Here is a 16,103-nt window from a genome sequence, read left to right on the forward strand (position 1 = left end):
GTTTCTGTGGTTTCACACACACACCCCTCCCACCTCTCCCCTCCGGTGAACACAATAGAAAGGCAACATGGAAACATTCTGCTAACGCAGCCGTGCTTCTTCCTACAGGCAGGACCCGCCGCCGGCGTGGCAATCACCACGAGTCCACGAGGCTCCAATGACAGCTGGACTCTGGTCCCTAACAAAGGCCTGGGCTGCCCACAGCCACAGCGTCCCAGAGAACAGATGGCCCGTGGCCCCCTTGTGGGGAGTGGGGCCCTACACTGTATCCCCCACCCCACCCCCCGGGGGCACACCCGATGGCTAGCCATCACCCGTGGGCTCCCCCGGCCAGCTCCAGGCTGCTGCCCTCACAGTTCAGCCTGGCCATCCCCCGGCTCCTGCTCTGCCTGGGTCCCCAGGGCTTTGCTCAGCTGGGCAGCCGCCTCTCGTGACCAACTCCTCCTGCCTCTCCGGATTGCACGGCGCTCTCTAACATCCCCCTCCAGAGCACCTTGTGCTGACTTCAGGTTGAGACAGCGCACCCGTCTTCCCACCAGGCTGTGAACATCAGTGTTATCAACATCTCCGGATCCCAGTGCCCAGCATACAATAGGTCCCCGGTCTGTGTCTGTTGGTTGAATGGATGCACTTTGGCCAACGACACCTGAGAGCTGTGGCGGCCGGCCCGGGTGCTGGCGCAACGTTAGGAATGAGGAACGGCAGGCAGAGGCTGCCCTGGCCACGGCTTTGGGCTGGGAAACCTGCAGAGTCCCAGCTGCAGGTGGGGGCTCTGGGTGTGAGGTTGCATCTGCTCCAAAGGTCTCTTTCCTCTGAACTAAAACCCAAGACATAGCCCGTGACGTCAAGGCAGCCAAGCCCTTCAACTTGCAGCAGGTCTGCCTACCCCTGGGGGTGGCTCATTCCTTACGGGGACTGAGCTCTATTTGGGGCACCCCTCTCCTCCTCTTTCCACAGTACAACTTCCACTTCTGCAAGTGCCATACAGGTAGCAATGGTCACAATAATGTCATCACTACAGTGACCAGCTGCGTGCTGGGCACCACACATTATGCTTTAAGTAGGTCACTTGCCCAAGTCTCACAGCTTAAACGGCAAAGCCAGGACTTAGCCCCAGGACTGCCTGACTCCATCCACTGTTCCCAACGACGAAAGAAAGCTCTTTCTAGATTTAGGTGAGGGGAGGGGCAGGGAGGGACAACACTTCTACTTCTTCTCAATAGAAGCAAAATTCCTAGGCCTGCACTGCCCAGTAGCCACATGTGGCTACTTGAATTTAAATTAATTAAAATCACATAAAATTTAAAATTCAGTGCCTCAGCCTTAATAGTCACTTTTTTTAATTTCTTTTTTGTTGATTTTAGAGAGAGAAATGGAGAGAGGGATGTCGATTTGCTGTTCCACTTACCTGTGCGTTCATTGGTTGATTCTTGCATGTGCCCTGAACGGAGATTGAATCCACAACCTTGGCATATTGGGATGACCCTCCAGCCAACTGAGCTACCTGGCCAGGGCCTCACTAGCCACATGTTAAGTGCTGAAGCGCCATGTGTGAGTGGAGGCTATGGCACTGGACAGCAGAGACCATTTCCATCATCACAGAAAGTCTGCTGGACTGGCTGGCCTAGCACCTCCCTCCCCCTCCAGATCTGAGTAACCTGGGAGACAGCCTTTCTCTCTTACCCCAGGGGACAAGCCAGGGGACACCATTCATTTCCCTCTCTCCAGGTCTGTGATCCGATCAGAGCAGTGATATGTGAGAACATACTATTTTCAGCCCCAGTACTACTCCTCTTAACAAAAGGTCAAGGATATTTCTTTACCAAACCCAACCACTTAAAAAAGAAAAAGTCTAGTAGTGTCCCTCACTCACACCAGGCGCTCACTGCCAAGTCCCTGATGGACCCACTCTCTCCCGGGTCACAGCAGCTGCTGGGCATCGACCTTGGCCTCCAAGCCCTCTCTCCCTGGGGCAGCTACCTGGGGAACCACACCCTCCAAGGAAGCTGACTACCTTGCCGCTGACTGAAGCTCACAGTGCTTGCCAGAGCACAGCCATTTTCCAAGGACCTGTCATTATTCTAGCTCCCAGCCTGCTCCTAACCAGAGAACACAAGGATTATGCAGGTGGGTCCCGGACCCCAGCTCCACCATGCCATGTGGCCTGCAGGAAGCATGGCCGAGGGTCCCCACAACAGACCTGCACTTACCTGGCCATGGACAGAAGTCCTTTAAGATTTTGATTTCCTTACTCAGGGTGGTGTGCTGTTCCCCTCGACCCCCCCTTGAATCTCAGGGTGCTCCTGAGCATTGTGAATTATAAACCACTAAGATGGGTCTGACCGTCTTTGATTTTACAGTGCAGCTCTTCTGAAATATTCTCTGACCTAGTTTTATTATTTTAAACTGAAAGGCAATGGAAATTGAAGTGGACATTGCCAGGAGAAGCCTGGGATTGTGACCTTGGGAGAAGCTTAGGCGAACAGCTGGCCTGGGACCTGCCATCAATTTGCAATGTGACCAAATCTGCAGCACCTCGATCTTGGACTTCCGGCCTCCAGACTTCGCTAAGCCCCCGACTGCTATTTTGTTACAGCGTCCCTGAAGTCTGCCACACTGCCTGCCACACCGGAGGCTTGGCTAGTGGGTCAGTGCCGTGCCACCCCCTGACCTGCTCAACAGGGCATGCACCTCAGTAATTCTTCACTCTGATAGACTTGGCCCTATCCCCACTGTCACCTGAAGCACCCATTTGTGAGAGAATCCATCACCTGGGGGCATTCTCATGACTTTGCTCGTAGGGAAAAAGCTGCAGTTGGGCCTCATTAAGCCCAAGTCATACCAACACAGCTGTGTGATTTGATCACTGAACACAGGCCACTTGTGGAAGATTACAGAAGCTATGGCACAAGATTCCCCCGCCTCTCTCTGCACTATCTGCCTGCCCTGCCCCTCAGGCACCAGGTTCCACGGGCTCCAGTGTTTCTGCAGGTCCGTCCTTGCAGACAGGGGCTCTCTAGCACAGGCATGGCACTCCCGGATGCCTTCCTGGCGGAGGTGGGATTGCTCGAGTTGGTCTCAGGATTTGCTAAGTGGCAAAGATGAAGCAGCAAGTGACTCTTGAGCCTTCCCCATGGTTAAAGGATGTTTTGATGGGATCCAGCCTACCAGGCAGGCGTTACAGGGGGGCGGGGGGCACCTACGGCTGGTGTGCGTCAGAGGGGAGGGGACCCAGGAAAACCCTTCTGATTTGGCTTCTGGCTGGTCCTGAGAGCCGAACTCTCCGATGGGCACACCCTGCCCAGGCGTGGGATTTCACACAGCATGGTCTGTGATAGAAGACCTGGACCACGGGTAGGAGCCCTGCTGAACACTAACCAGTACCAGGGCCGTGTCCCCAGGTGAGCTGAATCATCGCCTCCACAGGTCTTTCTGTGACGCTACAATTAGAGCTCCTGCCAGATGAAGGCGATTAAACAAAACCTGAGAAAAGGGGTGACCAGAAGCCAGGGTGGACGTAGCAACTCCTGCAGCCGGAAACACATCTCTGAGTTCAAACCCCCACCCCGCAAGCCCCTGGGAGGCGGGCAGGCAAGTTCTACAGAATCAGCTAGGTCCCCCCTTTTCCCTCCCACCTACCCAACCCTGGCACCCCCTCTCTCTACAATCCCCTCCCCTCCTGCGGGACCACACAGTCCAAGGCTACAGCTGGCCTGCAGCCCTGGTTCTTTTGTGGTTCTCTGAGGGGCTGCAGGTGGAAGAGATCAAACTGTGTTGGAAAAAGGGAAAAGAGAACTGGGCGTGGGGAGTTGTTATATCCATGCCCAAAGCTCCCTGTCCTGGTCCTGGGGTCAATGGATCCTCAGATCACACCCAGACCCGGAGATCGGGAAGGGAAGCTTAAAAAAGATGCTGAGACCACGCGAGATTGGCAATCCTCCTTTTTTCTCCTGGCAACACTGCCATGACAAGGAGCCAAGTCAGCGACAGCCATCAAGTGCGCCCCAGGCCCATGGAGTACGAGTGGCACCTTTGGCTCTTCCCTGCTGCAGGACCCTCCCCGAGCCACCAAACCTCAGCTGAGACCACCCTCCTTGTACCCCAGCCCCTGGCCAGTCCTGGGGTCAGCCGGCCACAACAGCACCCTGAGTATGGGGCACTCATGGTTGAGAAGGGACCATAGAACCACTCACTCCTTCCAAAACTATGTATTGAGTGGCCATTAAGTGTTGGGCACTGCCCTTGGTGCTGGGAATATGCTTGCCCCTCCCCAGCCACAGCTTCTAGCTGTGATATCACTGAGTTTGTTTGTTGAGACTCTCACACGGGGACAGCCCCCGGCCATCCTGAAGCACAGGCTGGTACTACAGCTGGCCAGTCCAGACCTGGGCCAATTCACACCAGGGAGCCTCTCCCAGGGCCCCCAACAGGCCCTCACCTGGTGCCTGAGGGCTGGGGTCCCCCCTCTGAGGAAGCACCCGGCTGGCCCTCCACCCAGCAGGGACACATCCTGGCTCCAGCGGGAGGAGTGCCTGGTCCCACTCCTCCCCGAGACTACCAGGGCCTTCCGCGGTCCCCCTTTGAGAAACTTCTGGAATTCTGTTCTCAGGCCTCCAGGGCCTTTCGGTAGGGTCTTGCCCCTGGGGCTCTGAAAGCCACCATTCCGGCCATTCCCCCACGGGCACCCCGCAAACATCCCCCCACGGGTCCTCTCGGGTCCCGGGGCACTAGCGCGCCTCGGCCTTGACGCCGGGGGAGGGCGCGCGGGCCCCCTGGTGCACGCGCTGGTGCTTGAGCAGGTGCTGCTTCTGGGTGAAGCCGCGGCCGCAGCTGGCGCACAGGTAGGGCCGCTCGCCCGTGTGGTGGCGCCGGTGCCGCGTCAGGTTGGGCTTCTGGCTGAAGCGGCGGCCGCACTCCGGGCACGGGTAGGGCCGCTCGCCCGTGTGGATGCGCCGGTGGATGGTGAGCGCCGACCACCACGAGAAGCTCTTGCCGCACTCGCTGCAGATGAACTGGCGCTGCTCGCCCCCGGGCGGGTCCTCCCGCGCGTCGCCCCAGCGCACGTCCCCGGGTCCCCGGGCCGCGGGGGGGCTGCGCGGTGGCGCCGACCGGCCCGGCGGGACCGGGGCCTGGGGCTCGGCGCCCAGCCCCGCGGGCCCGGGGCGCAGCAGCTGGGCGGCGGGGGCGCCGGCGTGCGCGCGCTCGTGCGCCCGCAGCGCCGCGCGGCTGGCGCAGCTCTGGCCGCAGCTGGGGCAGCGCGCCCCCTGCGGGCCGGGCAGGTGCGTGCGCTGGTGCTTGAGCAGGTGCTGCTTCTGGCGGAAGCCGCGGCCGCAGTGCGGGCAGGGGTGCGGGCGCTCGCCCGTGTGGTTGCGCAGGTGCCGCGTCAGGTTGGGCTTCTGGCTGAAGCGGCGGCCGCACTCCGGGCACGGGTAGGGCCGCTCGCCCGTGTGGATGCGCCGGTGGATGTTCAGCGACGACCACCAGGTGAAGCTCTTGCCGCACTCGCTGCAGATGAACTGGCGCTGCTCGCCGGGCCGGGGCGCGGGGGCCGCGGGCACGGCGGGCTGCGCCCCCGCCTGGCGCCACCAGCCCTGGCAGAGCCCCAGCCAGGCCCACTCGGCGCGCCCCCGCGGCGGCCCCGGGCGCGGACGGAAGCCCCGGAGCAGCTGCAGCAGCCTGGCGCGGGCGCCCTGGCGGTCCCGGGCGTGCGCGCGCTGGTGGATGCGGAGACCCACCGCGTGGCGGAAGCAGCGCTCGCACTCGGGGCACGGGTACGTGGCGGGCCGCGAGTGGGTCTTCTGGTGTTTGAGGAGGTGCTGCTTCTGGCTGAAGCGCCTGGCGCACTCGGGGCAGCAGAAGGGTCGCTCGCCCGTGTGCTGCTGCTGGTGGCGCGCCAGGTTGGGCTTCTGGCTGAAGCTCTTGCCGCAGCTGCCGCACAGGTAGGGCTTCTCCCCGGTGTGCGTGCGCTGGTGGATCTTCAGCGACGACCACCAGCTGAACCGCTTCCCGCAGTCCAGGCACACGAAATGGCCCTCGCCCGCGGGGAGCGCGGGGCGCAGGGGGCCGGGGGCTGCGCCCAGGACGCGGCCTGCCAGCCCCGCGTCCTGCTCAGCGGCAGGGGTCCACCTGGGACCTCCAGTCTCTTCCTGGCCCCCAAAGGACCGGCGCCTCCCCATGGCCTGGCGCGGCGGGAGGCCCAGGGGCTGCAGGAAAATGTTTTCCTTGCCCTTGGAAAGCTCGGCCGGCGGTGCCAGGGTCTGCAGCAGCCACTCGGGCTTCTCGGGCTTTACCTTCGTCACCAGCCCATCTCCTGCCAGAGGCAAAGGGACGGAGGACGGGGAATCAGTCACTGCTCCGAGCAGGGGAGGGAGAGACTTCGCAGGGAGGGCAGAGCTTAGCGGAAAATAAGACAAGAATAAAAATTGCACAAGGAAGAGATGTGAATGGGGAGAGGGGGAGAGGGGGAGAGGCGGGGAAGGCGGGGAGGACTGTAGGGCAGGGGTGGGTTGGGGTTCGGAGAAGGGCGAGGGGAAAGACGCAGGAAAGGACAGCCCAGTGGAGCGGCGGTCAGGGACACACCGGCTGCCCCTTGCTCTACCCGGGGGCCCAGGAGACGCGGATGGTTCAAGAGACCCATCCAGTGAGGTCTCCTCACCCGGGGAGCGAGCAGTACCTGGCCGAGTTCAAACGTCTTCTTTTTCTAAGGATCAGGTGCTGGGAGCATGCTAAGGGAGTCTGCGCCCAGTCCCTCAGTGGCTGGGTGACCAAGGCCCACGTCACCGCTGGGCCCTCTCCAGGGCGGCAGCCGCCGTGTGCACACCTCACCTGCTTGGACCTTGGCCGTTTGGCAATCTCACTTTTCTTCAGCAGAACCAAGAGCGAGAATGTTGGCCAGAAAGGTCTCAGCACCCAGAACAGGCGTTGCCTGGTCCTTGTACTAAACCAAGTCGCCTTTCCTCCCGAGAGTCCCCCGCACAGGGCTGCGTGGGTCTACAGGGCGCCTTGTTACCTGGCTCACCGACATCGGCCTCATGGAAAAGGTCTGCTAAGGCCCCGCCAGTGTGGCTCAGTGGTTGAGCATGTTCCCATGCACCAAGAGGTCACTGGTTGGATTCCCTCCCGTCAGGGCACATCCCGGGTTGTGAGCTCGAACCCCAGTAGGGGGCATGCAGGAGGCAGCTGTTCTCTCTCATCAATGTTTCTATCTTTCCCTCTCCCTTCCTGTCTAAAATCAATATAAAAATATTTTTTTTAAAAAAAAAAAAGGTCTGCTAAGGACACTAAATAAAGACTATATGATTCCACTTAAATAGAGTTCAAAAGCTGGCAGGATGAACCAATGAGTTAGGAGCCAAGATAATAGCCCCTTCTAGAGTGCCCTGCGATTAGAAGGTGGCAGGAGGGACTTCTGGGTGCCGGCAATGGTCTCCCTCTTGATATGGGTGCTGGTCACATGGGAGTGTTCACATCGTAAGAATTTACAGACCTTGCGACCTTTGCACTTTTCTGTGTGTTACACTTGTGGATCAGGTATCAACACAGGGGAAAACAGGCCTGTGGAAGGAGTCCTGGAGCAAAGGCTCTGCCCCTCAATCATCGTAAAAAGGATCATTTTAATATCATTCTAAATGGTTCAGATAAAATAAAAAAGTTTTAAATGGAGGGCTATTGCTTAAAGAATACAGAGTTTCTGGGGTGATAAAAAAAAGTTCTCGAAATAGTGGTGATGACTGTACACACACACACACACACACAAGTGGGTCAGCTGATAGAGACCATGATCTTGGAGGGGCCCCAGGGCCCATGGCTGGTTTGAACCCCTTGTCCTACCCAGAATGCTGATTCAAGGTTTGATTGGCATAACCACCATGAATGCCCTGTTCTAGCACTTACCAAACACCTCACTCTCCCCCTCGGGGCGTGCGTGTGCGTGTGTGTGTGTGTGTGTGTGTGTGTGTGTGCATGCACGTGTGTTCCTTTGCCTGGTAAGTTACAGGCTGCCCTTTGTCACTTTCTTAGCTCCCATGGTCTTTGTTCCATTCTTTGATGACCTTCAGTGTCCTGCAATTGGACACCCTCTAAGCTACTGGTGAGGACAGCAAGTGGCTCAGCTTCCAGCTTCCAAGGGACACGAAAGACCTGTGCCTGGGGAGGGGCCAAGGTTGGCTCACACCTTTCCATCTTCTGTCTTACCTGTGCTGGCACCAGCCAGGCCGCTCTCCATCCCGGAGGCCCCACAGCATCAGCACGGTGCCCCGGCTCCGTCTGCGGGGGAGATGGAAGCAAAGGAAACAGAGTTGACCCGTGCGACAAGAATGAAAGGATTGCCCAGTCCTTGTGCCACCTCACAGGATGGAGTCCTCCTTTTTCAAGAGCTTTTCTATCCAGACCTCAGAGGAAATGTGCAAGATTTTTAAAATTGCACACATACTTGCGAGGCAGGCAAAAGAGGCATGATTCCCATTGTAAGAAGAGGAACCTGAGGTCAGAGAGGGCCACTGACATGCTCCAAGTCACACAGGTGGCTGAATGAAGCGGGGCAAGATCCCAGGCCTTCTAGCTTCCAGACCACAGCCTCAGCATCTGCAGGGAGGAGTATGAAGGACACCGCACAGGAGAAACTCAAATGAGTTAGCGGCCTGAAAGGTCGTGCAGACACCCGGGAGGCAGACTTGTCCCTGTGAAGTCCCACCCCTCCTTGTCCCAGTCTACATCCCAGCCAAGCCCTCCCAGGGAGCACTCCATGCAAGAATACACAGTCCAGCTGGGCTATTTGTCCACTAATCCGGGGCTCGCCTTGCTGCCTAATGCTCAAGTCGTTAGAACATTGCTTGGCGGGCTCACTTCCTGCCTGGAACATGACTGGGGGCGGTGGTACTGTTCAGACCCTCGGGCTTTGCACCGGCTGCCCCTCTCTCTGCATGGGGTGCTCTGTCTCAGGTCTCTGTGTGGCTCCCCTCGCCTCTTTCAGGGGTCACCCCCTCAGAGCTGCCCTCCCTGCCTACCCTGGGTAAAGTCACAAGCCTAACTCCACCTCGCATTCCTCCGTGACACTTTACCACCTGACATGGCATTTACTTTGCTTATTCCCCTCACCTGGAGGACAGGAACTTTTCGTGCCCACTGAGGAGGCCTGGGATCTGGGACAGAGCCCACACAGGGAACACCTGGTCGCCAGTGTGGCACTCATGTGGATTGCGGGCAGCCTGGGGTTCATTCCCTTCACTCTGGTGCCAGGGACGGCCTCTGCTAAGGACGGGAATCTTCTTTCACATGCCCACATCCCCTTGGTCCCCACAATCCCAAAGAGCCCTAGCAAGGACCGTGGCTCTCAGCTCAGCTCCAGCAGCTGCCACCAGGGGGCTTTTCTAACTGTCAGCTGGACCTTCCTCCAGGGCACCTCAGCCCAGCCACCCTCACATGAAACGTCTCCTCATCTCAGGGCCCTCGAGAGCCCCCCCCCCAGCCCCTTTCTTAAGGGTCCCTCTCCCAGGTCCCCTTCCCAGGCAGGGAATCTGGACCCTGCCAAGAGAGGCGAAGGTGGGGGAGGTAAAGGTAAATACGAATCTAAAATATAGAAAAATCTTTGTCCCTAGTGCAGAAAAAGAGACCGCTCCCCTTTCTTTTAGGGCATTTTCTTTAGAAAACTTCAAATTTTAAGTTCTCTGTGTTTTTGAGATGTGTGTATAAATGAGCCTCTTGCCAGCTTAACAACCCAGGACTGTCTCAGGGACCCCAGAGCCATCTCTTTGAAATATAAATATCTAGGGAGATGGGGCCCCTCCTCCTCCCAGTCCACATCCCAGTCAAACTCAGTGTGGCCTCCCTATTTGCAAGTCCCCAGGGGAGACTGGGGGCCTACCCTGGGTGGCCACCTGGCTCCAAGCTGCAAAACTACCTCCCGTCATAAAGATATGAGAAAGGCAATTCACGAGCACAGGTGGCTGCCCCCATCACCAGGTGAATCTAGGATGAACTCTGTGTGACACACGGTGGAGCCCTCTCACCTGAGGACTAGTGACAACTTATCTAGAGAACATGTGAAACAGGTCGCACCTGGGGGGCCGTATAACAGGTGAGATTTCTTTCTGTCTTTGCAGTCTCCTTGAGGACTGGGTATCGTGTGGGCCTCATTCTGATGTAATGCTTATTTGATAATAAAAAACCTGTTGTTTCCTACTTTTGTGAGGAGCTTTTCTGAGTTGGCAGGCGATTTGGTTTTTAATTCTATTTCCCCAGCAGGGTGCGCTCCACACTCCTAACGTGGTCTGTAGACACCGAAACCTGCCGGTGGGGCAGAGAAAGGGGAGCCCGGAGAACAAGGCAGGAAAGGCCCACCTGGGGGCCCTGGTGGACTCGGTGTCCCACGCCTTGGGGATGCCTCTGACCAATGTCCACCTAAAGAGGCTGAGGGGACTGGCGAATAGGGGGGCCACCTAAACTCAGGGAAATTCAAACAGGGGGCCAGAGCCACACTTCAGGGTGACGACAGAGGGTGGGGCTTGGCCTTACAAAACCCCAACCCAACAAGAGAGGCCCCTTGAGCCGAATCAAATTAGTCCTAACTTGACCCATCCTGTCTTCTAAGAGGTATTGGGACCTAAACATCGCTTCGAGTGGCAGAAAGGCTTCAATTCTTGAACAGTTCACAGTGAATTACCAGGGGAGCCCCTCCTGCCTCCCTGGGTACTTCTGTCCTGTCACCTGGGCTCACAAGGGCGTGTGGTCCGAGTAAGATGGGGGCAGGCAGGCCATGTCTTGAAGGCCCACCTCCACCTGTGTGCTCAGGTGGGACGTCTAGAAAACAGCCCAGCAGGTGCCCTGCCTACAAACCCTGCGATAGCCAAGTCCAGGAAAGTCCCTCCTTGTGGCCATATCTTCCAGGTCAGCCAGGCCACCAGGTACACCTGCCCCAAGCTGCGCCTTCCAATCCTTCTCTCTTACTCTGCCACCCGCCAGTCTCACCTTACCTGACGCATCACTCAGTTGACCTGTGAGATGCCCAGGGACCCATCCAGCAGGCTCCCTAGCAAAATGCCCCAACCAGAAAACAGGAGGCAAGAGGGGCCTATGTGCCATCCCCACCAGGGCTCACACCAAGTCTCTGAAGGCCACTTGGCTCTGACCCCCTCTCCCATGATCTCTCCCTGCCCACCCAGCAAGGTCTGTGGAGAGCGGGTCTCAGGACAGGACCTGATCACCACCTCTCCCCAGCCCACGTGGGGTCAGGCCACAGTTGGGATAGGAGCCCCCTCAGCCGCAAGGCGTCCCCTGGGGCAGCTGCCATGACAACTGCCAGACCACACAAAGCGGGGATTGTGGCCTGCAGCAGGTGGTGAGGTCTGGGGCAGGGGAAGGTAACAAAGGAGCTTTGGTCTTAGCAGAAACTTGGGGGTGGGAAAGGGGTGGACAGCAGCTGTGTAAGGAGAAAGGCCACAGTGTGGGGACATATCACCTCCACCACCTAAAGGCTGGCCTCCATCCCACGCCCAGCATTCTTCCACAACTCTCACAGGCTCCCCAGCCCCTCCAGGGCCCCTGCCAATCTTCCTCTCTGCTCCTCAACATTGCCTCCCTCCTCTCCACCTTCCTCGACTCTCTCAGCACTGGTGCACCCCCATCATGACTCAGAAGTAAGGAGCACGGGGGAAGGGCAAGCCATCCACCCTCCCACAGAAAGACCTGCTATAGCAGAAAGGGCCCAGGATGGGGTGGGGAAGGCAAGAGCTTAGGATGGGGTTTGCTTCTGTTTTTAAAAATATTTTTTTAATATGTTTTTTTATTTCAAAGGGAGGAAGGAAGAGGTTAGATAGAAGCACTGATGAGAGAGAAATATCCATCAGCTGCCTCCTACTGGGGATCGAGCCCGAGACCCAGGCATGTGCCCTGACCAGGAATCGAACTGGCGACCTCCGGTGCATTGGACAACACTCAACCAACTGAGCCACACCAGCGGGGTTGGGGTTTTCTTCTGATTAGCCATGTGACCCAAGGCCAGCCGTCTGCCCTCTCTGGGCCTGTTTCCCCATCTGCAAATGCAAATAATGCTTGTTCCTGTGTAGAGAATTGTTATATCAAATGGAGGGGACAGTTTGGAAAGACTGAAAAATGTTCACAGGGTGTGAGATGAATTCTTTCTAGGTCACTGCTGTTGCCACATCCCCTCCCCACTCCCCATACTATAAGAACTGAACCACAGGGTTTCCCCGGTAGGAAGAGCCCAGTTAGGTGACCTCAGCCTGCACCAGCCAGCCTTCCCTGGGAACCAAGTCTAAGGGCAGCCAGGTCACCATGCCTGCCCACCTCTCAGAGGTCCCTGATTCGACCCCAGGCCCATCCCTGTGGCACCTCCTTCCAGAACTTCTGCCTCCACCTGCCTTACATGCACACCTTTGCTGGGACAGTCCCACCCCCACCTCCCTGCCCCCAGGCCTGCCCCACATCTACGGCATCCCCATCCCAGTCTCCCTTCAGAGGAGAGAGCAGCAGCCACATTCCTCCGCCCCAAGTCCAAGACTCAGGAGCCGGCCAAGGCCTGGGACCCCCATTGCCTCATTTGAAGGCCAGGGACAAAACCAACTGCTCACAACACTGAACGGGTGTCGCATTTTAATCTACAAACACTTTTCTGGTCTTTGCTGCATTTAAAGGAGCTCAGGGAAAGTGGGAAGTGCTTCCCCCTTGTGACATGAGGAAAGCGAGACCCAGATGTGACATTCTCTGCCTCAAAGAGAGACAGATATCAGGTCTTCTGCACACCCTGAACGGGCTCTTCCCTCCAGGCCACTCAACCCTCAGAAACCTTGGAATCCTCAGCTGAACCCTCTCCAGGGGCAGGTGCATGGGACAGACCACCTCCACGGTGCTCTGCACTTGGCCCTGGATCTCCCTTGCCTCCCCAGAGGTGACAATGGGTCTTCATCAGGCCTTTCAAAAAACGCCACCACCTTCACTATCATAGAGCGCAGGTCGCTAAGTGGTACCAGTGCTATTTTTAATATTTCCAGACCTCCTACTGCAGCTTCCTGAGTTTAGGCCTCAGCACTTCTCTCCTGAACACTGCACCCGTTTTACAGCTTATCTTGTCCCTCCAATCCATCCACCACCCAGAACCAAAGCAATTTTCCCTAAATTACAATTTGGACATGTTTCTCCTGTGCTCAAAATACGTCGGTGGGGCCTCAACACTTTCAGGTTGAGCTAAAAATGTCTTGGCAAAACCATTTAAAAGCTGGCCTCTGCTCGCCTCACCTCACTGCACCCAACCCGCCCCACTGTCCCACTCTGCACCCCCTGACCTCGCCATGTCGTGGCAAGCGTGACCAGTCCTGGAATACCCTTGCCCAGCTCTTCCCTGCCCTGCCCGATCAGGGATCACTGTGACCAGGAAGCTTTTTGGATGTGTCAGGCTCAGGGACCCTCCTCTATTTAGCCTATGCACCCCCCCAACCCAGCACCATCCACATGGTATAATATTCTGTCAAGTCCAAAACAGATCACAGAATCACAGAACCTTAGAGTTGAATGGAGACTAATACTCTCCAGTCTCTTCATTTCTAAGGGTGACACAGGGACCCAAAAGGAGCCTAGACAATTCCCCGCCCCTATGCCCCGCCCCCACTCTGGGGATTCGCCCACACCCAGCTCCAGGCTGCATCCTGCCCAAAGGGCTGCAGGGGGCATCATCTCAGTGTGCCCCCACCTTTCCAGGGGAAGAAGCCCCGAGCCCCTACCCCATCCCCGCTGAGATCTTGGCTCCTGTGCCCATTTTCCTGGAATGGAGGTTTCGGGGAGACCCCTACACACACTTGCAATTTCTGCGGTGCTTCCCTCTCATTGTTCTTAACCCAGACCTTCTCCCCACTCTTTTAATGATCTATTAGGCGCCCGTGTGTCACTCTGCTGCGAGCACTGGGGCTCCTGCGCGGCAGGAGCTCGGTCTTGCTGGGGGACTGTCACAGCTCCCGGGGTCGGGACAGTCCCCGCGCTCACCGCCCGGTTCCTCCCGCTCTCACCCGCCCCCTCCTGCTCTCCGCCCCGGCCCGCCGCCCCTCCCACGCACGCCCCGGGCCCGCGCCCCCACGGGCTGTGCGGGGAGTGGGCAAAGTTCCAGGCCGGGGCGCGGGGGGCTCAGGGGACCCCGAGGCCGCCTCCAGCCCGGGGATGGGTGGAGGCAGCGCGGGGGGAGCGGGCCGGGCGCCGGCCCCACTGCACGGTCAGTCCCTCCGCGCGCCCCGCCCCGCCCGGACTCAGAGGGACTCGGAGGGAGGCGACGGGAATAAATACCTTTGACTTTGAGGCTAAGGTTAACGGGAACTGCCACCCGGGGCGATTTGGGCACTGGGCTCCCGGGCCCCGCCAGACCCGGGGCAGGGGGCCGGGCGCGCGCCCCTGATTGGCTGGTGGGCCTGACCATCCCCAGGGCCGCCCCGCCGTCTGATTGGCTGCGGCGCTCAGATGACCAGCTCGGCCCTATCGGAGAAGCCGGCGGGGCGGCCCCTTTGTTCTCCGGAGCCAATAGCCGGGGTAGGCGGGCTCACCTCGCCTCCCTCGGGGCCTCCCGGCGCCCAGCGCGTGTTAACGCTTTGGCAGCGGGGCTCCCGACCCCCGCCCAGGGCTCCGAGGGGAGGAGGGGCGGGGGCGAGGCCAGGAGGGACCGCGACCCGACGGGCACCCGCTTCTTGCCTCCGCCAGCCCCCGCCCCGCAGCCCCGCGCTGTGCAACCCACGCAGCCAGTCCCACGCTCCTGGCGCCGGGAACCGGGGGAAGCAGCAGGAACCCCGCTCGGACGCGCGCCCCTGAGTGTGCATGTGACAGGGTGGCGGTGCTCGGAACCACCGCGCACCCCGTGTTCGAGTGAGACGTACGTGTCTCGTGTGACGGGAGAGAAATCGCCCTCCGCCCCCGCGCGGCCCTGCACTCCGCGGGCGCGTGACGAGCGATCCCGGGGTCTCCGCAAGACTCAGCCGTGGTTCTACCCAACCCCTCGCCTTCCCGTCGAGGAAACAGCGACCTGCGGAGGTGTCACTGCTGATTTAGAGGCAGGGTCCAGATGGCCAAGGAGGGTGCTGCGTTCCCAGAAACCTTCAGGAAGAATTTCCTCTAATTGGAAGGAAATGCTTCTTTGTGTCAATAAAATTCCTCACGCTGCCACCTCTACGGGACCCAGCTCAGCGCAGCTCCGCTCGCGCTGGCAGGATGCTCTCTGGAGCTGCTTTGGGACAGGAGGTTGATACAAAGTGAAGCTGGGCCCTGAGATGTGCTACAAATCTTAATGCTCAGCCGTTATTCAAATTAAAGGCAGCAGCTGCCTGGGAAGCATTTGGGGGGGGGGGGGGGGCCAGCTCCTGTGTAGCCTCTTCACGCAACAGAAACTGGTGACCGAGATTCTAGCAGTTTGACCGCAAACTCTGTGTGCACTTTTTCCAAAGGACACTTTTGTGTCTCTGGACTGTGACTTACTCATCTGTAAAAGAGTTGCAGACACACCTTACTGGGTTTTTGCGGGACCCTAATCGGTTCTATTGACTGTAGAAGCATTTGTAAAGTAACCCTACACAGAAGGCAGGCATCGCTAAGCCATCAGCCCCGCCGGGGCCGCTCGGCGGTTGAGCATCAACCTATGATACAGGAGATCAGGGTTCCATTCCGGGTCGGAGGACATGCCCCAGTAACAGGCTAGAGCCCCAGCAGGGGGCATGCAGGAGGCAGCCTTTGATGACTCTCATCATTGATGTTTCTCTCTCTCTCTCTCTCTCCCTCCCTCCCTCCCTCCCTCCCTTCCTCTCCCTGAAATTAATAAAGACATATATATAGTTTTTAAAGGCTCTAATTTAGAGTCTCATTCATCTCTTTATTTTCTAGATTACCTAGCAAAGGCTGTGAATTAATGTTCTAGTTCCAGATCTGCTACTGGCTTCAAGTGGGAAAGCCACTGTCACTCGCTGGGCCTGTTGCCTCCTCTGCAGAATGAGAGACTTCCTCCAAATTGACATTTCATGACCAATATTATCTCAAGGGTAGAAAGAATGAAGCATAACTGGGGTCCTATTTCCATAAAGTAAAAAAGGGGGAGGCTATATATACATATCTGTAAATGCACA

The 16,103-nt window shown here is 58.1% G+C and overlaps 1 protein-coding gene across 1 annotated transcript; it reads right to left on the minus strand.

Annotated features, from left to right (window-relative positions):
* Positions 1-1,924: 1,924 nt before the first annotated feature.
* ZNF775 (zinc finger protein 775) lies at positions 1,925-14,361 on the minus strand. The gene is made up of 3 exons (XM_087821358.1): positions 14,287-14,361; positions 8,194-8,265; positions 1,925-6,310 (listed from the first exon to the last, which is right to left on the minus strand). The coding sequence occupies exons 2-3, from the start codon at positions 8,222-8,224 to the stop codon at positions 4,728-4,730; spliced, it is 1,614 nt and encodes a 537-aa protein (XP_087677484.1). The 5' UTR covers positions 8,225-8,265; positions 14,287-14,361; the 3' UTR covers positions 1,925-4,727.
* Positions 14,362-16,103: the final 1,742 nt, after the last annotated feature.

Source organism: Miniopterus natalensis, chromosome 10 (genome assembly GCF_054644295.1).
Source record: "Miniopterus natalensis isolate mMinNat1 chromosome 10, mMinNat1.hap1, whole genome shotgun sequence".
Lineage (NCBI taxonomy): Eukaryota > Metazoa > Chordata > Mammalia > Chiroptera > Miniopteridae > Miniopterus > Miniopterus natalensis.

Excerpts from the sequence above, each read along its gene's own strand:
- ZNF775 (XM_087821358.1), bottom strand. The coding sequence starts at position 8,224 with ATGGAGAGCGGCCTGGCTGGTGCCAGCACAG. Across the intron at positions 6,311-8,193 it reads CCTGGCTGGTGCCAGCACAG|GAGATGGGCTGGTGACGAAG; the intron begins GTAAGACAGAAG and ends TGCCTCTGGCAG.